At 36.5% G+C, this 23,413-nt stretch overlaps 1 protein-coding gene across 1 annotated transcript; it reads right to left on the bottom strand.

The window, feature by feature from the left end:
- Positions 1 to 578: 578 nt before the first annotated feature.
- On the bottom strand, positions 579 to 23,059 carry slc6a3 (solute carrier family 6 (neurotransmitter transporter), member 3). Its single transcript, XM_015402188.1, has 17 exons — positions 23,009 to 23,059; positions 22,760 to 22,863; positions 21,861 to 21,980; positions 21,236 to 21,440; positions 19,482 to 19,613; positions 16,252 to 16,468; positions 11,563 to 11,701; positions 11,194 to 11,328; positions 8,394 to 8,497; positions 7,677 to 7,801; positions 6,505 to 6,617; positions 5,407 to 5,535; positions 5,074 to 5,173; positions 1,293 to 1,393; positions 978 to 1,145; positions 808 to 879; positions 579 to 649 (listed from the first exon to the last, which is right to left on the bottom strand). Exons 3-17 carry the CDS (start codon positions 21,912 to 21,914, stop codon positions 626 to 628), a joined length of 1,818 nt encoding a protein of 605 aa, XP_015257674.1. The 5' UTR covers positions 21,915 to 21,980; positions 22,760 to 22,863; positions 23,009 to 23,059; the 3' UTR covers positions 579 to 625.
- Between the last annotated feature and the right edge of the window lie 354 nt (positions 23,060 to 23,413).

Here is a 23,413-nt window from a genome sequence, read left to right as displayed (position 1 = left end):
TCAGTAAGAATATATTTGTTTAATCATTTTAGTGCTAAATAATTATTAGGTATGTAGATACGCAAAAATGTTAAATAAGCTCTCAGTTTTAAATCTATTAGAAAAAATAACATAAAATATTCTATGTAGCACCTCTACAAAATTAGTAATTTAAAAATCTGCTATCCCAAATCTTCTCTCTGAGAACTTCAAATAATGTTCACTATATATTTCTCTGACTATTCATTAGCAGAAATGCTTACTGTTATAAAAAGAGCGATTCAACACACTAATATCTAGTAGGCTAAAACCTCCATTTATGTTTTCATGAATGAATGGCATTTATGGGAATAGCAGTATGAACACCAGTTTTACTGAATTAGTCATGTGCCTGTGGAAAAACAGAAGATGTCGGCCAATGCACAGTTTTACACATCCACTATTAAAATGTAACAACACTACAATTTCTGTGGATTTTATTTTTTCTCTTTTTTTTCTTGGCACTTTTAAACTCTGCATCATTTTCCCTGCAATCAGTTGCATGGCTGTCTTCACTCTTAAGCTCTTTAGACTACTTTTTTGCATGCATCCAGCATCTACTCTGACATTCTTTATCTTTCACTCCGTCTGCGTGTCTTTCTGCAGCTCAAACAACCAACCAGTGATGCAGCTGTGGGATAAAAACAGAGCATGACTTAAAACTACAGACTTTAGTTGTAAAATCATGATAGACATGGAGCGCTAAACTGTAAGATCAAGGAAGTGAGAACAACATGTGCACTTGAAAATCTATCTTTTTCAATTACTAAGGATTAAGGTTGTACTCACAGTGAACTGCCGCACCTCCCCATTGTCGACCAGATGATGCTCTGTCTCAGGGGTGATGGCATAGGCTAGCCGCTGTAAGGAAAGTGTGATTATCGCTCATCATAAAACAGTTAAAAAAGATCAAAACACAACATGATTACAGATACATTGTTTTGATCATGGAGACTCACATCACAAAAACTTCCAGGTAGTGTACAGAGTTTGTAGATGGCATACAGTGGCACCATGGTCATTGAGGACATGGCGAGACACCATCCTAGAAGGTTAGCCCATTGAGGAAACATGTAAGAGCCGTAATTTGGAGGGTTGAATGTGGCAAAGCTCACCACAACCATGAACTGTACATAGAAAGAAAAAAAACAACAACAAAGAAAACACATTTCAGACACTCTTTAAACTGGTAGTCTTGAGTAGAACTATTGCTTGGTATCAGCTTTGTGCATGTTTCCATTATGATGTACAAGTCTACTGTGGGTAGGACTCACAAAGAGAAAGCATGGGCTGACAAACTTCCAGCATAGTCTCCAGTATTTCCCTGGTCTGTGGCCGATCATCTCTTTTATGTCATCGCTAAACCGATCCACTCCTAAACACAGAGAAAAAAAAAAAATGAGAGTCTGATCCTAAACTCTGATATGTCAAGATGGTTGGTGTCAGTCTACAATTGGGATGTTGGTAATATTGACACGTTTCAGCTTTGATTTTCAAATGTAAGCTGGTTTATTAATCTTTGTTTTTGATGTGACAGTTCTTCTTGTTTCATTACAGGTTACCAGTAAAAGCATATACTGTGGTGTTGATCCAATAAAGGTGATCGACAATTAAAGCTTCATGTGAAGTGAAATTGGATGTCTGAGAGAAATTCTGTCGCAATCTGTCATCATTTCACAAACTCACCATGTGTCTCCAGTGACCCCTGCCTGGGAAATGTAAGTACGCTGCACACATGGGCAGAGTTGGCCTCATGGACCGTAAACCTTTTCAAGACAAGTTTTATTGACCACAATATTTGGGTGGAAAGTGATGCGCTCAAGTTTCAGGTCCAGATTTGTCCATTTATAAGCTTCATTAATGAGATTTATTAATGAGGTATTACAATTCCAGTTATGAACACTCAGTTAATCCTTAAGTATTAACAAATGAAAGTAATGTAATGAGAAAAGCTAATTTTCTTCTATAAAAAGAACACCATAGATCTTTCACAATTCTGTTTCCAAACTACATGCACTATTCAGAATGGGAGTGCATCAAAGTTACACACATATTTTGATCATACAACAGAACATGATGTTTTATGTAACAGCCATTTTTTTTTTAACCTTCGGACTAATAAAAGAATTTCTTCTCACAGAATTTGATCTCACAATGCTCCAATGTGAGATCAATAAAGTTAAATTATATATAACATTATGGGAGACAGTCTTTTTCTAGATCTGAAAGCTATTCTCTGAGATAACTTTGACTTCTTGTTAGTAATGATAAATTGTATAATTTTAGAGGTCTAGAAACGCAAGAATCAAGTCATTTCTCAGACATGTAAGATGGAGAATATAACACTGCCAACTGCCACAAACAAACTAATAGTTGTACACCCTTGCATGTCTGTAGTTGTGCGCATGCAAAATCTGTATTTTTTAAATTGCTTTTAAAGTGAGAGAAAAATAGCAGGATATAAGAAAACTAACGACCAACAATGTGCTTAGAAAAATACATCACAGAGAGCAGAAGGAGAAAATAAATCATGCTTGTACTTTTCTCATAAGATGTGAGATTTATCTGGAAATTTGAGAAAGTGAACGAAGAGGTTAATTCAAAAGTCTGATTCATGTTAAATGGGAAGTTAATTTTAATTAGAGATTAGAGTATCATCCTTCTTTTTCTTTGCCTCTCTACTTGTTAAATAAATAGGGAGAAAAAATAAGAATGGTATAGTCAAAATTCACATCCTGTAAAGTTCCTTTTGATCACAAATATGAGCAAGATCTGTACTTTGCAAAAGGTAATCCTACAAAGACAGACATTACCTTCACTCATTCCTTTTAATTTTTTATGACTTTCTATCCAGTGCTTTGGTGCCCGGAAGGCATTCCTCAGCGCAGAAAAATATATCCAGACTGACGACCAGGTATTTAGTTCAACAAATAGTCCTAAAGTAGCAGACAGCAGAATCAAAGACCACAGTAGCCAGAGGGTCAAGGGTTTCTGTCAGTAGTTATAAGGGAAAAGACCAATAAAAGTCCATTGAGGCCTCGGGCTTGATTTATTGGGCTTGCCAAGGTCAAGACCAAGCAAAGGGGCAATAAGCTGACCCCTTTGCCTGAGGCCTTGATAATATTCAGACAGTTTTTTTCACCTCTCCAAATTGTAGGTAAGAATCCGGGGGGGTGGCGGTGGGGGATCTTTGTATGGAAGTTAACATCAAATTCTGTCATACCAGATGCTTTTCATTTGTCGCATGTAGGCTACATGCTTTAATACCCACAATCTGTTTTTGTTATAATTATCATAATTATTATTATTTATGTTGGACTACAGTAAATGTTACAAATGTAACATTTTGTGTGTATGCAGCTTAAGGCCCCATCACGAATGAACCCAGTACAAGTACTTTTTAACAGCTCCAGGAACTAGATAAATGGGAGAGAAAAAAAGGCATACCGATAAAAAAAACAAAATGAAAAAAGAGATCTCATCAAGAAGTTCTACTAGGCATCCTTCCAGCTGTAGGACCAAACTGCTATCCCCTACTCAATCCATTTACTCATCCATCTAGCTTTCTATATTCTTCCGTCCTTAGCTTCCACACAACCCTTACTGGGGGCCTTTAAGGTCATCCCATGACTCCAGTGCTCAACGGGCGGGAGCTTGGGTAAACCCTGAGTAGGTCATAACTACATAACATGGCCAACACAGGTCACCAGGACAGACCACAATGCTTGCACACCGGGGTTATTACAGGGAACTCAATCTAATGAAACAACAAAAACTGATATTTGAACATTTTTAGCCCACCATTGTTGTTGACCGGATTAAATAAAACAGCAATTAAAAGGAAAAACTATAATTAAATAAACTGTATTGTGCTCTTATAAAACTAACTTCATGTAGTGAAAATATTACTTTTTGTCCATATATTTATAAGCCATACAAAGAGAAAAAAGTTATTTTGCATTTTTTTCACAACAGTAAGTTTCTATCAAATATTATTGAACCATCCTTTGAAAATGGCATCTTGTATTATGTCTTTATATATATATATATATATATATATATATATATATATATATATNGTAAAGAAGACATTTTAAGCTATTTAGATGCTCAGTTAACTTGGGGAATGACCCTAGTAAATAAACATGGGTTGACATGATGCGATTGGGAATATATATATATATATATATATATATATATATATATATATATATATATATATATATATAAACATAAACAAAAAAAAACTGTGACTAAAGAGCTAAGGATCGTACTATAACTAATGAAAACTAAACTAGACCTAGGATTTATAAAACTGATAAAAAGCAGAAAACTCACTGAGTTATAGAAAAGGGGTTAAAACCAGATTAAATTAAACTATAATGTAAAATCCTACACGTTTTAAGCTTGATGTACACATCTAAATCTAAGGAAAGTTAGAGTGAGAAGCTGTTTCCTAAGGAAAGGGATGAGAGTGTAAATAGTTTGTAGAGAGACCAACAAATCCAGGAAAAGAAAATGAAAATGTTTCACAAATACATTCTGAATCATTTTGCCACAGCTTTGGTCACATGGAGGTACAGTGTAGATGAGAATAAAGATTTATCTTATTATTTTATATTAAAGACTACATATTTTTAAAACAGCAAACAAATAACTAGATTTAATTCAACCAGAAATGCATCAACTGTGGTTGTTTGTCAGATTATGACAAATTGGAAGTATTGAAGCAAGAATTTCCATGGTTTTTGACTCACCATTGCTGAGTGAGCAGAGAGGTAACACAGTCAATGTTCAGACTCTCTCTTTTTTATAAGGATCACACCGAACAGTTTAATAAGAGCCTGTGCATATCTTGCAGGCAGACCTGCAGAGGCCAAAACTATAAGTAAAAATAAACTTTCTTTCATCTAATAAAAGGTATGTTGTTTTTGGACACACACAATACTCAGACCAACCGATTTCTCTTCATGCCCTTAATAAAGCATCAGCTTTGCTGGTCAGGAAAAAAATGAAGTGGTTTCTTTTCTCGTTACTTTTCCTCATCTTTCTCACCATAGAACCAGGCGATGCCGATGGCTTCAATAAGCACTCCAAAGAGAATCGATGTTCCTGCTGCAAAGTGATCCAGCAGAGTAAACACATACATCCCTCCCTGTAGGAAAACAGAAAAACACAATTAAGCTTAATAAGTTTTGTTTGGCAATGTGAAAGATTTTATTACATGGTGGTCATTTTTTGGCAGAGCAATGATTAGTCATTTTTTTCTCTTCTCTTTTTTTTAAAAGTCAAGTTTAAATACAGTTTAATTTAACAACATTGCAGAGATGATTATTGACCAAGCAAACAAGTCTGGCCTGCAAAAGTTTTCTGGTTCAGGAAACTCACATTTGTGACACAGAAGAGGGATATGAGAAATGTTGAAACAACGATGAACAGGGTGAACAGCTCTCTGTGTTTGTGAAGGAATTTAAATTCATCTATCACCCCTGTGATCACAGACTCCATACCACCCATCTACGTATAGGAAGAAAAACAGGAGTCAAAAGAAAACACAAAGTTAGAGAGAATCAAACCGTAGACTGTGGTCTGATATTATTTAGAGAAGAAAAGAACAAAAAAGAAAAACAGTTAAAATACTTCTTTACCTTTATCTACTATAGGATTTTTTTTTGTATTTAGCAGTGTCAGAGTAGCTCAGGGAATTTGCTTCCAACCTGAATCAGAGATTATTAAGCTTGATTGATCAGTGTACTATTCCAAAAGAAAACTTTTAAATTAGATCTAATTAAAGAATTATAATGTGCAAGAAGCTAATAAACTGGTAAGTGTGTTTTCTTTCACGTGTCTGCAGTTAACTCCATCTTTTGGAGAGAAACTGAGAGGGCAGATTAGTATGAAGGCCCCCAGGTCTATTGTGGAACATGGTCAGTTCTGAATGAGGGCAGTCGTTTCATTCCAGTTAAGGTCAGGGTCCACATTTTCTATAGTGTACATACAATACAAGGACAACTTTTGGTCTAAGGTTGGTCACACTAATCACAAGTATAAGATAAAACAGCTAGTTTAAACCAATTCTAAAAACTTTGTTTTATTTGTAGAAAAAAACAGCTCCTTAATTAAAATTTTCTTTTAAGAAAAACCTTACAGTCACAAATCTAAACGTGACCCTGCTCCTCACCTGAATAATTGCAACAGTCACAGCAGTAGTTATAGTAATAAGTCATAAACAAAAGTCTATTTATAATGTTGTTATGACTTCCTATAATACAGTTATTAATGAGAAATGGTAAAATTTTACATAAACCAAAAATTCAAATTTGGTCACAAAACTTAGATTGTTATGTTTCTACCTTACATGCGAATAAATAACCAACAGATGTTGGAAACATAGCATCACAGTGAATTTCCAAAAGTGTTTGTTCGTAATTGAGGAACGTTTTACTTAGAGTGGTTAAAATAAGATGGGTTTGCAGAACTACTTACTGCACTGTCAAGACCAAGTGTCAGCAGCATAATGAAAAAAATCACTGCCCACACTGATGACCCAGGTAACGTAGCAATGGCCTCTGGATAAATGACAAACACTAACCCAGCACCTAAGGAAGAGAAACATCAAGCAGTGAGCAGTAGATCACATGGAATGATCAGGCCTACTTTTGCAATATTATGAAACAGAATTTTTTTTTTTTAACCCTTTGCTGGGTGAGTTATAAAAGTAAGAAGTTATTTTGTAACCTCATATTTGAAAAAGATACAGCATCAGGATTTGACGGTGTTTGACAGTGGATAGTGATGGTTAGAACCAATGAAGCAGCTTTAATGGGGTGCTCCGAATCTGCAGCTGGCAGTTAAATCAAAAGTGCAAAAAAAATTTTTTTTTAACTTTCAAAAGGTTAATTGACACCCAAGTATCATTGAATCATATGGAGAGTGGAGACTGACTGGTATGGTGGTGTCTAACAGACAACCTGTTGTAGCTCAGATGACTACAAAATCTGGTGCTGGTTCTAACACAAATTAGCATCACAATGCTTTCTTTCCCAATGGTCTACATGGTTGCAATGCTTTCAGAAGGTAAATAATATAGGCTCATTAAACTGGTCTATTTTAATAGAACACATTTTCTTGCCAAAAATCAAATAAATTAAATAAAGATTTGGACAGCATAAGGTTCTAAATAATTCAGTGCAATAATACTTTATAAATCCCAAAGGGAAATTAAATTCAGATTGAGCAGATTTCAATAAGATCATGTACTTTTAGGATGTGCTGGACAAAGACTAATCCATGGAATCATAACTTCTCAGTTTTGAATCATTTAAAGTTTCTACAGGCAAAATAGTAGTACTGGATACCACAACACAACCTGAGGTGTGTGCCATCATTCTGGCAGTAAAAAAGTAAACAGCACTTTCTTGGACATGGGCTCAATGTTATATCTGTTAGGTTGATTACATTTGTTTATTCAAAGCTGCATCCATGACAGAGAGGTCAAAAAATAGCTCATATTACACAACATATACTAGTTTTATTGACATATACTGTAAGAAGACAAGAAATAGCGTTTTAGAAATGATAAAACAATAAAGGCAATTGTGTGTTCTACTTCTAATAACATATTAAATTAAGAAGTTGTTGTCATTACAAAAACCTACCATCTCTTGCAACTTTATCTAGAGCCACGTTGTGTTTATGGGACATGTATCCAAGAAAGGAGAAGACAACAAATCCAGAGAAGAAACTTGTCAAAGAGTTGATGGAGCTGGTTATGATGGCGTCCCTTGGTGAAACGAAACAGAAGTCAGAATGCGAGTGCACTGTCACAACCAAAAAATGCCAGGGCAGTGTCCAGGCTTTTTTTTCTATTTTTATTTTTTTCTAAACCTGTGTAAAGCTAGAATGCTAGTTATTTCCTGGTATTTGTGTCAAATTGTTAAGTGACAAACTATCTACTGTTTTGTTTTGGTAAATTGTAAAAAAAAAAAAAAGATTAAGCAAAGAATATGATAGAGAAAATCTTTAAAAGCGGACTAAACAAAATATATTTAAGCTTAACTTGAAGCTACTTGGGGTAATCTAATTCTAAACCTTTTTTCTGTGTTTAATCTCAGTTATCACAAACAATATAGAAGGGAGGGTGAACGCTTCCTTAGGCTTATAATTGTCCAAGAATTTAGTAGTTTGCCTTTTAAAGATTTTTGTCACCTAGCTTCTTGTCAAACACATTTGTTTTTAAACCTTCAAAGGTTATTTTTATTTTACCTGCTTGTGCAGCATGCATGCTTGAACAACAGAAGTTCTCCACCTCTTTCTGCCTTGATGAACCTCCACCTGCCTATCACTGATTTGTGTGTGTGTCTGTGTGTTTGTACCTGTAACAGTTGTTGCTGAATTTGTTGTAGCTGGAAAATGCAATTAGCACACCAAACCCCACACCCAGCGAGAAACAGATCTGTGTTGCAGCCTCGATCCAGACCTGGGGAGCGAAAGAACAAGCACACTTGTGTGAAGCGGCAAACAAAAGGCGCAGGAGAGGAAAAAAGCCATTATTAGAGATAATTGCAGGAACTCATTCAACAGCAGTAGATGAAAGACACATGTGAATACGGGGGGTAATTTTGCAAATTGCTGCTCCATGCATCTATTTAGTCTAATTCGCCAATTGCTCACATAAATTTCTCAGTGTCTCTCCATCAAGGTGTCTCAATCTTGGTCTTCCATGTTTACTTTTAAGCTCCATGACAGCTAAAATTAATGAATAGCAGGTGTGGGACAGTAAAAAAGAAAGTAACATTTTGTAATCCTGTTAAGGCCTATTACTTGCCTGTATGAGTCAATAAAATGCTTAATTGAATTCTGATCCATGTGCTTAAAAGCATCAGCACTCCAACAACAGGTAGCTCACTTTGTGTCTTCGGGGTCTTTAACTGAATTGAAAACATTTCTGAAAAGTTGAGCAAAAGGTTCCATGTCGCTTAAGGTAGTGTGTGCCTACCACGACCCAGATCACTGAGATTTTCCATTGCCATTTTCAATTCTTACTTCTCACAGCAGGCAAGATCTTCCAGATCTTAGCAAACAGCTAAAACACATTTCCATTTAATTTCAAATGAACATATAAAATAAAAGCTAAAATAAATAAGAGAAAAGTGTAATTCATATGTATATATACAGTAGGACTGCTCGCTATTCTAATAGCAGGAGTAAAATCACCATACAGAAACTAATGTTCATTATATATCTTTGATATATTTTTGTGAATCATGGTTGAATGAAAGTTCAGATGCATTCAAAACAACAAACTGTGAAAAAGTTTGTTACAAAGGGATCAAGACAAAGTCTTTTGTTATGGTAACATGACATTACATAGTGCTTTCATATCTGACATAAAGAAAGATGCTAAATAGGCAAATATAGCTCACAGGTGAAAGACTGAAGGGGTAGTTTAAGAGGGGAATGCCCATTGAATGTGACAGGAATTCCAACATCTTACCAACTTCAGTGGCTTCAACAAGCATAAGGATCAGCAGCAACTTAGTTGAGAGCTTGTTAAATTATTTTCTCATTTTGAAATGAGTGGGGCATATTCTGATTTCATACCATCTCCAACTGCAGTCGATGTGGCACTTGGTGACCATAGAAGAAGTCTGAAGTGCTCTCCACATGTGGATTCAAAGAAGGCTGTAGGTGCTGATGGGATTCCAGGAATAGTCCAGAAAGGAAAGTCCTAACCAGTTTACTGATGGTTTTTTTTCCCTCCCACCTCCAATGTCCCCATGTCCCTCAACATCATGACATTTCTTAAATCTGCAATCATTGTTCCACTCTTTAAAATCAGCTGCAAGCTGCATGAATTACTATAGCCCTTTGGCTCCTACATCCGTTGGAGTATTTTGGATGATTAATCTTAAGGCACATCAAAAATATCCACCCTCTGTCCAACATCAGTTTGCATATAAAACCAACAGGTAAACTGCAGATGCAGCAACTACAGCCATACACAGGGTGTTTTCACATCTTGCTGTTCCTAAGCTGTTTATTGTGAACTTCAGCTTCACACGTCAGTACAGATTAGTATCTAAACTACTCAGCCTTGGCATGAATGGAAGCAAATGCATTTAGAATCTGTTCCTGTCCTTTTATAATTGTTCTTTGCAAAGTGCCATCCTGCCATGGTTGAACAACTGCAGCACAACTCACAAAAAGGCCAACTCAGAATAAAATTTGATGAATACAAAGCTGTTAGTTTGAGGGGATTATTCAATCAGAGAAAAAACCCATTCAAAGAAATAACTCTTTTGTCTTAATCACTGGTGATCTACTTATTGTATTCCTGCTGCCAACACAGTAGCTCCATTACATTTTAGTCTGGTTTTAGAATATATGGTGGCCTTAAACAAAAATTCCAAGTGTGTTTTAAAGGCTACAGGCTCAGAGCATCACAGATTTTCCTTTGTAATTCACAGTGGGCATAAGATGCTTTTCCACCAGTTCATCCTTGTCTAAAACCAAGCCCACATTCAGTGTTTTTGGTCCAAAAGGCTAAATATTAGTCTCATCATAGAAAGCAGAAGGTTACCGTTAAAATCCCAGCAGTTTAAAAAAAATAATGTGCTTCGATTTGTTATGGTAGGACAGAAAAGTTATTTTTAGCTTCGCTCAGATGCGTGAGGTGTGAAAATAGATATTGGTCCTCATCTAACCAAGTGTGAAGGGACTAAAGAAAATTATTTTGTCATGTCATATCCCCCCCAAAAAAACAAAACAAAAAAAACAATACATCATAAATGATTAAAAACAGTTCTAGGACCTCTGATCATCATAGAAAGTTAAATCTATAAATAGAATTTTTTTTCAGCAACATTTATTTATTAATTTATTAATTGCTAAGACCTTACATATGTAACTGTATCTGTTTGACTTCACCCTATTTACCCACCTATAACAAGAGTTCCAATAGTTATAGCTGACCCTTTGTTTTAGAGAATGCAAGCTGTGGTTTTTAACACATTAGTTTATTAGATTTCAGGTTTCGTAGAAAGTTGTAGGTCTGTGCTTGACAGAGAAATAGACAGATAAAATGTCAAAGTATTCCTTCAGAGAGCTTTCAGCCACCCCTTTCCTCCCCATGTGGCATCCCCTTCTAATCTCCCTTTTATCCTCTGGACTCACCTTGGCATCACAGAGTCTCAGAAAGTCGACAGAAAGGTACGCTTTAATACCATCGATGGCTCCAGGCAGAGTTACTCCACGGAGGAGCAGCACAGTCAGGACCACATAGGGCATGGTTGCTGTGATCCACACAACCTTAAAGAGTCACATGGCACAGAAACACATTATCATAAACTTACAGATAACCCAACCTTTACAACAAGAATAAATTAAAGCTGGCACAAAAACATCTACACAAGTGATAGAGAGAATGTTGAAGCAGGGATTTGAGTTCAACACTTCCTTAATTCTAAACTTAGTATGATGGGAAATAAGCGCAATAGATGTCTATGATTGTTTTACTTTTATAATGTCAGATGCAATTCCTACCTTGCCAGATGTCTTTACTCCTTTCCAGAGACTAAAGTAGAGCAAAATAATCACAACAGCCAAACAGGAAGTTAACTGCCAACGTGGACGTCCAAGGTCATCAATACCATTGCTGTCCTGAATATGGAGGACCGCTCGTCTGGAACACAGAGCATTCAGAATAGAATAGAATAGAATAATTGTAATTGTAGCGAGCAAGCTTGAAGTGCAACAGAACTCATACAAGCAGCTCAATAATTTAACAATAATCTAAAAAAAGAGATTATATAAATGATATAAAGATTATAAAAACATCTGGAACAATTTTACTCAGTAATAAAAGGAACAATAACCTCTTGCATACAGTATAGATAAGTATAAAAATCCTTGAATAAAACCTTAAAAAAACATTATTTCCCCCATCCCCATGCTGCATACAAGCCTCCTGCAAACACAAGCTCTGACTTGTTGAAGAAATACATATCTGCATACCAATTAAAACCAGTTTCTTTATATGTAAAAATGATAGTGAATATACTTTATTATACTGATGTGAATATCGGATGACTGATATTTAAGACAGCTTAGTATTACAAATTTAAATTCAATTCCATTCAATTCCATTCAAAAACTTTAGTAATCCCAGGATTTAATGGAGACATTAAATGTTACAGTAACTCATAAGTGTTGTTGTTTTTTTGTTTTTTTAACCAGGTGTTGTAGGTGTTGACAGCCATATGTAGGAAGGATCTTCTGTAGCTGTCTGTCTTGCACCAGATCTGGAGAAGCCTCTGACTGAAGGCACCGTTGTTTAGAAATCTTCTGAAGAGGATTCTCACTGTTGTTCATACTGTGCTTCAGTTTAGAAGAATTCTTCTTTGTGAAATAATTTCCAGAGTTTCCAAAGGGGTTCCTAGAAAACAGCCGGTCTTCTTTATAAGATTCTTTAAGTCATTTGCTCTGATGTTGTTACCCCAGCTTTTGATGGCAGAAGTGATCACACTCTCCACAAAAGACTTAAAAGACTTAAAGACTTAAATATGCAGCATCTTGCAAGAAAGGCCGAAAAAGGCCACAAAGCAATTAACCAGCTTCCTCTAATCAGCTTCTCGTCCATCTTTGATGCTAGAGCTTGGAGTTATTCTAACTTGTTTTCTAATGATCTCATACTGCCTATGATGATTGAAGGAAGAGACAGCTCGAGTATCTATTTCTCTCTCTTATCTTTGCTCCTACTCTGCATCCCCTGTGGCCGCAAAGTTGTTGGTGTGTGTTGCGGCGGCAATCTTCGAAACACCCTGGTGGACACCTGCGGTGAGGGAATCTGTCAAGCTAAAGAAAGAGTCCTATTTGGCTTTTATTGGGCAGCTGATGTGTACCGGCAGTCAAAGCAGCTGTTGGCTCGGTTGGTTGTTGAGGTAAAAGGTCAGACATGGTAAGAGTTTGGAGAGGCCATGGAAAAAGATTTCTGTATGGCTTCAAATAGATTCTGGTCCCATATCTGGTGTCTCAGAAGTGGGAAGCAGAGCAGTACCTGGGCATGGAACACTGAATCAGCTCTACACCCTCAGCAGGATCCTGGAGGGTGCATGGGAGTTTACCCTACAAGTCTACATGTGTTTGTGGATCTGGAAAAGGCATTCATATGTCCCTCGGGGGTCCTGTGGGAAGTACTGAAGTATGAAGTACCAGGCCCTTTAATAAGGTCTAGGTTAGGTCTCTGTATGATCAGTGTCAGAGTCTGGTCCTCATTACTGACAGTGAGTTGGACTTGTTTCCAGTGAGGGTTGGACTCCGTCAAGCTTGCACTTTGTTGCCGATTCTGTTCATAACTTTTATGGACAGAGGGTGATCCATTTTGAATCACGTCAATGCTATTTGCGGATGACATGGTTCTATTAGCTTCACCAACTCGTGATCTACAGCTCTCAGTGGAGTGGTTTGCAACTAAGTGTGATGGTTCCAGAATGAGGATCAGTGCCTCAAAATCTGAGACCATAGTCTTGAGTCAGAAAAGGGTAGAGTGCCTTCTTTGGATTGGGGTGAATGTACTGCCCCTAGTGGAGGAGTTTGAGTATCTTGGGGTCTTGTTCATAAATGAGGGGAAGATGGAGTAGTAGACTGACAGGATGATTAGTGCCACATCTGCTGTGAAGTGGACGCTGTACTGGTCCATTGTGGTAAAGAGAGAGATTTGCCAAAAGGCAAAGCTCTCAATTTCCCAGTCGATCCATGTTCCTACTCCTATCAATGGTCATGAGCTTTGGGTCAAGACCGAAAGAACAAGATCTCGGATACAAGTGGTGGAAATTAGTTTTGTCGGTAGTGTGTCTGTACTCTCCCTTAGAGATAGGGTGAGGAGCTCACTCTTCCGGATAGGACTCAGAGTAGAGCTTCTGCTCGTCCTCGTTGAGAGGAGCCAGTTCAGGTTGCTTTGGTATCTGGTCAGGATGCCTTCCAGATGCCTCCCTGGTGAGGTGTTCCAGGCAAGTCCCACCGGGAGGAGATCCAGGACATGCTGGAGGGACTATATTTTCTCAAAATATATTTTTGGGAACGGCTTGGGATTCCCTTGGAGGAACAACATCTGCGCCTCCCTATTGAAGCTGTACCCCCACGACCTGACCCCAGATAAGTGAGAGAGGATGGATGGATGGTAAAAAAAAGAAAATAATTCTTAATGCAGCTATTTGCTGAGGCTGCTTCTTTGACTAATCTTTATGTGGGACCAGGTCAGAATCAGCCTCAAGAGAGACCCTTAAATTAGCTTCTCCCAGATACCTGTCCCAGATTATCTGGGGAAAGCATGAGTGTTCCCAGGCCAGCCAAGAGATATAGTCTCTGAAGAGTGTCGCCTCGGCCTCCACCCAGTGGGATGTTGCTGAAGCACCTCTTGAAGGATGTGTTGGAAAGAATTGCTGGAGCTATCTCAGGTGACTTCTCTCAATGTAAAAGCAGCAACTCAATTGTGAGCCTCTTCCAGATTGCTTATTTCCTCATCCTATCTCTAAGGGAGTGTCCAGCCATCTTGCAGAGGAGGCTTATTTGAGCTTCACTCATGACCAAAACCTGGAATGCTTAAAGTCCTTTAATTGAGGAAGAAACTCCATTCCATCCTCCAACCATACTCACACCAGACCCCTTTGGCCCTTGTTCACCCCTGATAATCCTGTCAATGACAGTTATAAATAGGACTGGTCACAGAGGGTGGCCCTGCCTGTGTTTGTACCAGAAACAGGTCAATGTGGACAAGACTCTTTTTCCACTTATAAAGAGACTATAGGGCCCCTATCAAAGGGCTACTGAATAAAGCACCCCTTTACAGGGGACCACAAGAGACACAGTCGAATGCCTTTTCCAACTCCAGAAAGTACACATGTACTACTTGGGCAATCTCCCATGAACCCACAAGCACCCTGCAGAGAGTGTAGACCTGGTCCAAATTTCCATGGCTGGGTCCTCAATGATGATCAGTGTATTCTACATTCTGATAATATCCTAATTTAAAGTCAGCAGCTGGCCAACCCACTTTATACCACAATTGTAGTATTTGCAAGCAAAGAGGTCCATATTTCAAAATCACACCCTTCAAGGTATCACTGTTTTCCACATAGGTGTTGAAGTTCCCCGGTAAAAGGATGGAGTCCCCTCAGAGGGTCAGAGATGTGATTCAAAGTGTGTTTGTATAAGGGCCAGGATTTATTTATAACAAACATAAAAATGTCTTTTGTCAAAAGAAATGCTTTACTAATGGACAAATATCCCCAAGTTATCTTCAAATAAACATTTTTTAACAGTTTTGGTTCAACTAGCCAATAACTATTCTTGACAAGAGTTGCTAAAACAAATTAGAATGAGATAATGGCTGCATTTTTATGACAAAAATTGGAATAAACTTATATAAATAAGCTTTTTTTTCTGCTAATGCTTACCCCTTGAATAACAAGTTGGATCAATTTTGACTACAAGTTAATATAATACATATAAACATATCAAACATCATATAAAGCAACCTAAATTAGCAGACTGCTTGGTCTCTAGTTTTAAAAATTTTCATTGCAACGGTTTCTACATCCTGCAGATTTCTTCTGTTAGGATGAAAGAGGTATAAGGGCTGACCTATGTACTGATACTGTGTTGCACTTTTTAAAAATAATGTCAAGTAGAACGTGAGGTAGTAGAGACTACTAAAAGCTGACATTTTATAAATCATGAACAGTAACAGATGTAATGTGTTATTATGTGAAATGCTGTGTTACACACATTGGCTGAAAGATGGCATGATGACTTAATATTTAAATAACATAATTTTACAATTTTTTTTAATCAAAATGAGCCTTAGAAGAGAATCTACAATTATTTTTTAGCACGTTATTTGCAGGTGGCTCTGCAAAAATCCCCCCCGCCCCCCCTGAGCACCTCAGATATCAGGGTTGGAGAGCTGCGACTGTCACAACAGAACAACCCCTTTCTTGCTGGAAGAGAAGACACCTGCTCAGCTTTATAAAGAGGACAGTAACATCAGCTAAATAAAACGTAGTACATTGGTAGGATAAGACTTGCAATATACTTGCAATATACTGAATCTTAATAAACCTTTAAATGAAAGGTGTTTGTAATTATTTTTATTATCTACAATGTAGAGGGCATATGCTTCAATCAAAGAAGAACAAGACATTCTAAGTAATTATCAAATTCAAGCAAACTTACTCAAAGTACTCCTGTGCAGGTGTGGCTTTGTAAATGTCACCAATCGAGCTGTTGTCCGCCCAGTCAGAGCAGTTTGGGCTGTTCCAGGTGTTGTTGCAATGGACCCAGGGTAGCTCATAGGTGAATGAGGAAAATAGGTAAAACAGCGCCCAGGAGATGATGACGTTATAGTAGAAACCAACATAAAGGGAGATGAGAATCACTGTAAACCCAACACCTGCAGTGGACAGAAAGGATATTAGAGACATTACATAGAGTCAATATTTAAAAAGATAATAAATAAAACAAAAAAGCCCTATACCCAAAAATATACCAAACTTAATACAAACTGAACTTTTTACAGATAGTTTTAAAGTATAAAAGGTTTCGTAAGTGTGTTTCTGTATTCAGCCATCTTTACCCTGATACAGCAAAATAACATGGGTCTCACAGTAGCCAAAACCTGCATCAGTCCCTAAATGTCCACAGTATATGAAGTTTTATTTAGACATCCAATTTGTGCTTAGCATCTGTTGATTAATCTATTATAATTATAAATTTTTGTGATTTTTTTCTATCCATTATTTTATAGATTAAACCTTTTTAAGAATATTTACTAAATATTATAGATAAACATATACAAAAACTTTTATAGGTATATTACAAGCTGATTACTTTAGATATAAATCTCTGTCACACCAACTACAGTATATAATATCTATAGACAGAATCCAGGGTTATCCACACAGATGTGAAAATACCTGTATGGGACACCGTCACCATGGTTTCTTCTGTGTGACAGGATGAATGGAAACGTATTCTTAGTAAATACTTTGTCTTTTAATATTCCTTTCCTATTCTACTTATGAGTAAATGCTCCGCTTTATACGGTAAAAAAAATGAACTGTTTGAATTTAAGTTTTTTAACCATTCTTAAAGGTAAAGTATGCGCCTTAAAATAAATAAATGTAGTTTTGCCCCTGATACTGTATGGTACTGTATTTACAAGTATAATGTCTTAAGTGCAGCCTCAAAATCAGCATCAACAGATAAATATTTGACATGTAATTTATTTGAGTATCTATTCACTAATTATATATTTTGGCCCTGGTATTTAAGACATTCTATTACAAAACTCCTGCATCTTAAATAACAGCAGCATGACATCTAGAAAAGACTATTTACTGCAATGAATTTAACAAGTATTTGGTTTTTGCTCTACATGTTTGGTTTTGTTAGTTCCTCGTCTGTCTTACATACTTCAAAAAAGACTTTTCAGTAAAGATAGTTTAACTGCAAGCATATGGTCATCTGTAAAATCTGCCTGCAAGCTCACAAAAACAGCAAAAAATGAACTTTTAAAGACAGACACTTTATGCCTTAATTGTCAGCACATCTGCCCTTTTCTTGAATTTAAAGTTGTTTCCAGTCTTCTAAGGATGCAGTTAATTGCTGACCTTTGCTAAGACGCCTGACCACAACTGGTCTTTATTGATATCTTTGTAATGTGGATGTGATATTTGTCCAGTGAGCGATTCCCTCTTATTAGCACAACATGATGTCATGCTATCTCTCAATCACCCGTTTTGCTCCTTTTCTTCAAACGCATTGATCCTGAGAGGAAACCAGCTTGCTGATCAGAATAATTACTGTCAATACAGGGATGCGTCCTTGCATTTGAATAATTACTGTTATCCCCCTGCAGCGAGCACAAGAGAAGCGTGTTATTAGAACGTCAATGTACACAGTGTGGTCTCTGACAGGGGGCCCACACCCTCAGACATACTGTAGATAGAAAGACATGGAAACATTTGCACACTGTAGGAATTATTCCTACCTAAAGGACAGCAAGCAGCACTTTGGCAGCTCAGTGTGAACCAACAAATAATCCACTGGTATTATGGTATATCTCTGGCAGATTTTAGTACAAGGCATAAAGTTATTATATATGGATTTGGGAAAATTTTATAACTCTCTAAGAAATAAATAAGAATACTTGTAAAGGTGGATGAGCAAATTTAAAAGCTGAGAAAATAAATAAATCATTCTATCACTTGTTTCACCTGAGACTTTACTCAAAAACAAAAATGAGTCTTAATGTTTGCGTTTCCATCAGTGTGTGTTTGGACTGGCTTTCTCCTTAAACTGTGCTTCGCTTAACGACGTGTTGGAAAATACTCAGTGGGAGAGTGTCAGCTAGCGTCACCCCGATTGGACAATCAGGGAAAGAGTCTAAAAGCCCAATTTTCATTTGTTTTCCATCTGACTGGCAACAGAACCTGATGTTCTGGGAGGGATAAATAATGCCTGTCGCTGCTCAACGAGGAGACAGGCGGACAAAAGAGAGTGGCATGTGGACAGGCAGTCATGTGGGTAGACACACATAAAGAAAATCATGCAGAAATCGCAGGGCGGGGGGGTTGTCAAGCCGGAATGCAGGCAAAACCCCATCATGAATAGCATTTTTGTTTTGCATGTGCAAACATTCCTTCAACAACAGGTGTGAGAGAAGAATTTAGAATTTGAATTGTTTTCAGTCATATTTGGAAACCACCATTTTAAATAGAGGACTTTGGAACCGATCATTCAGGCTAATCAGGAACCAAATGTCCTAACCAAGCTGGTTAGGACATTTGGTTACCTTAATCCTTTGGTATTAAACAAATATCTATTGACAGCAGTAATATTTGCTCATGTCAAATAAGGTTGGATTAAATCAAATCTAAACTTCTCTTTTTTTTTATAAGATTAATCTTTTATTTATTTATTTTTTTTTTTTTTACAATTTTAGGTTTAACATCAGAGTGGGTTGGTTTAACATTTATGAAAGAAACCACAATGCCCTCATCTTCTATTGGCTCCAAGTTGTAATAAAGACAGGCATAAAGCCTAAAAATATGTTACACATGTATTACTAAGTTATGTGTGAATTTAAATTTCTGCTTCCATCTTTTCAGCCCCATAAATAAAAATGAAAAATATGCATATGACTGAAGAAGGTTAATGTATTGTGATCTTCTCAAACAGGGGGATGAAAATTAAAAAGCAACTCTGACAGACAAGGCCTTATGAGGATCCATGTCTACTTAACCACAATGGAGAATGACAGAAAACGATTTAAGGAACAAAAGTCTAAAGTTTACTGTAAGCAAACTATATGTTAACATATAAATGCAATATTCATTTTAAGGATTTTTACACATCTCTACTTCACTGACCAATAAATTCAGGGGAAGCTATCTCCATCTTACCCTTAAAAATGGGACAAATCTTCCAGACACCTGCTGCTCCCTCTCTGTTGTACTGCCCCAGAGCCAGTTCCATGTAGAAAAGAGGCATCCCTGCTATCACCATGAAGAACAGGTAAGGCACCAGAAAGGCTCCTGTTAAAAAAAAAAACTCAGCTTTATCTATATATCATTTATATTAAGCACATTAATACAATAAAAAGATCTTAATTTACAACAACTTTTCAGTCAATGAAAAATGTACTCTGATCCAAAACTCTCTCATTTATATCTTTGGTAGCATGCAATATGGCTCCTAAGAAATCTGTTCTCCAAGGACACTTTACAGTTTTAGGCATACAATGTAAACATTGCTGCATTTTAATTGCTTTAAAAGAAGAAAAAGAAAGATTGTTGCAGTTTTTGGATCATTCAGATGAATGTATGTTTCACCTAATGGAAACCTAAATTAATTGTAGCCATGTTTTCATTTTTTAATTATACTCTAAGTGCAGTTAACATTTATTAAAGAACTACTCTAATTATCATAAAAAGATTATATTACATGTTTAGTGTGCTATTAAAGCAAATATGCAATTTATGCAACTAATAAAAAGTTAACTATAAATAGATAGAAAGTTATTGGCGATTTGATTACATTATCGCTTTAATTACATTATTATTTAACATATTAAATCGCGCTTGTGTTACTAACCCTGAGTTTTTGTCTAAATTAATGTTGACAGTAAGTTATCTTAAAATAGGTCACCATAACCACTGATGAAGTCAAACTTTAATACTTAACTTTTACATATTATTAGTTTAAGAAGTTATAATTACAAGCAATTAAAGTAGTTGTGTCTTGGCAAACTTATGAGAGCCAAAAAATCTTACGCAACTTATAAAATAATCTATCCATCGTTAGTCCAATTTATTTTATTTTTTTTTTTTAAATTCTTTTTTTGAGAAAGCATAAAAGCCAAAAACTAAATTAAATCATCTAAAGTAGTAATGTAATCTTTTGGTATGGTGAAAAAACATACAACTTCACAACTGATTGTTTTTCTGCTGAAACAAAAACAGCCTTCAAATGATCTGTTTATAGACTCTTCACTGATATTCCTTAAACATCGATCTTTTAATGAAAGGGAAATTTTCAAATTAATACCATGACATATAAGAAAATGACATGACAACATACCAAATAATCCATTTCTATATATGTATGTCTAGTACTGAACTCTACAAAAAAAAAAAAACGCCATTATTTAAGTTAACTTGATTGTCTTAAGCTTGTTCTTTTGATTTTTTTTCCCCCCACAAGTTAATTGCGGAATTGTTATTTAAACTATACACACATGTTAATAAATTTATGTTATTATATATATTTTAAAATGCAGCAATTTGTTGCTAATTTGGTCTATTTTCTTTAACCATAACTCAATGTGCAGGTTGGTACATGGCTGATGTCGGCCCTTAGCATGGCTAAAATGCCATTTCATTTTTAGCCACAGCACCCTTTGCAGCCTCTAACCATAATGACAGCTCTATGTTAAACAGCCATAATTAGTGACACTGATTGTTAGAGCTAATCTATGCAGAGCAGCTGTGGTGTTTTTCCAGCTACCGTAGTTTGATCTCTGCAAACGATTGTGGGAAAGAAAACAAAAACTGCAACCAGTAAGACTTGTGCATGGTAAAAAATAAACACTATAACTAAGAATCTGGGTAACTTCTGTCCTCCCACCAAACGATTCCTTCAGCCTTATTGTCCTCACCTCCTCCATTTTTGTAGCAAAGGTAAGGGAATCTCCAGACATTGGCGAGATCAACAGCAAATCCAATCACAGATAGGAGGAAGTCGATTTTCTTCCCCCAGGTCTCTCTCTCTTCCTCCCCACTGGGGTGAGTCTGGGCCGGAGCTACTAAGGTGGTGGAGGTGAACTGGACCCCATTCTGCTCCTTTACAAGGATCAGCTCCACCTGAGGGACGTTTATATTTTTACAAAAAAAGCATGAGATGGATTTCTCACATAGTCTGCAAAGAAAAAAAAAAAACACCTTCCTGTTTTTTACAACTCAAATGTAAGATCTATATTCTATTTATGTCAACAAGAGTTCACATCATGACATGAAAACGGATCTATTTGATCTAAAATGTGTGTGCTTTTGCTGACTCAGACTCCCTGGATTTTCCTGGATGGAGCAGATGGTGACTCCCACCATCAGGGCAAATAAAGGTTTTGTACTTTCAACTGCAACTTGTAAACATTTATAAACATGCATAATAATAAATACATGAACTGCTAAAATAGAAAAACAACATTTAATATGTATTAATACTTCAACCAAAAATAAGTTCCTTTTTTTTTTTTATTTACATTTTATCAAAGCTGTTCGTACCTCTTTGGGACCCATGTTAGATGAAGATTTTTCTGGTGCTGCAAGAAAGGACATCACTTCAGCTGTGAGGTGCCAGTAGTAGAGGAAGTGGAAATTCAACGATAGGTGTAATTGATGAGTCTTGAATGCAGAATGACACAGAAAACATAAAAAGAGAGATTAATTGCTTTATATGAAATTGGGTTAATGACACCAACTCTAGTAGCCTCCCCAGGGGCACCGCACACTGCCTCTATCAAGTCACAATTAAATTAAATTAAACAATAAAGTGTTAAATTGGCTTAGACTAATGTTATATTTGTATATCATAAATGCCAGTAAGATGTTCAACAGGTAAAGTTGATTGTGAGCAAAAGAGTTACATAAATTCTATGTATCTTAAGAAAAATGGGATAATGCATGATTTATTTATATGTTATTTAGCTTTAAAGTTATGATATACTAGATATTATCCGGAGGAGCAGATAATGGGGGGAAAAAAACACAACACAGAGTGATTGGGTCTGGACTGAAAGTGACAAGATGAGATATAGGAGGTTTTTTGAAAGGTTATCATTTAATAATAGCCATTTTCTCCATTTAATGTTTACCAGAAATATGCCGACATTATGTTTTATTTCATTTGTATAGTCAGTACTATACAAATACTATACTATACAAATACAGTAATAAGTAATGCATGTAGTAGTTGTGAATTCTATATGTTGAGCATGTTTTAGAAAATTAAACATGCTTCTGTAAGAGCTCGAGATTTAAAAATTCAGATCTATTAAAACTGCCAACTGATGTGCAGGACCCTGTAGCTATTAATTCAAAGACAATGTTGGTCAAAGCTAAATATTTCCACCAAAAAAACATTTTTAACAGAAAAACATTACTTGTGCAAGTAAAACACTTACCTTTCACAAAATAAATTCCCACTAGTTGCAAAATTTGGATGATTAATTCCGTAGCTTACTCAGCACGTTTCAGATTGATTGGATCATCTTTGTGTAGACCTTCCCTGATGAGTTAGGTGAGGATTGGAATTCGAAAATTTAAGCAAAAACAAGAGCCAACAATCACTGAAAAGACTTAGAAAGGAGAAGCGGATTAAGACAGGAAAAAAAGATGACAGGAACAGGCAATCTGATGAGCTGTGGAAATACCTCCCACCCTCCTGATCTCTGGTGGCGGACACAAAGATCAGAGCACCCTGTGGTCTTATATGGAGATCTGTCTGTGGGACCTCTTCTGAAATATGAGGAACAATAAACCTCACTCCCCGTCCCCGTCACTCTCCTCCCTCCCCCCCTGCCCTCACATAAGCTTCATTCGTTCCTGTCCCTCTCTCACGCATCTTTGAATTTTCTCACCTGATGAAAGCATTTACTTGACTATTAATGTGCATTATGCACAGCTGCCTTCTAAAAACTATAGAAGAGTTAATGTCTCAACAGAGGCGGACACACAAAAACCTTTAAGATATAGATCAGTGAGGATACTGGATTATTTACACTTGGCCCATACGAAGAAAAAGTATTCACTTTATGAGCAAACCTCAACAAGTCCAT

Source organism: Cyprinodon variegatus, unplaced genomic scaffold (genome assembly GCF_000732505.1).
Source record: "Cyprinodon variegatus isolate N-32 unplaced genomic scaffold, C_variegatus-1.0 Scaffold1314, whole genome shotgun sequence".
In the NCBI taxonomy this organism is placed as follows: Eukaryota; Metazoa; Chordata; class Actinopteri; order Cyprinodontiformes; family Cyprinodontidae; genus Cyprinodon; species Cyprinodon variegatus.
This window is presented reverse-complemented; position numbering and strand designations above follow the sequence as displayed.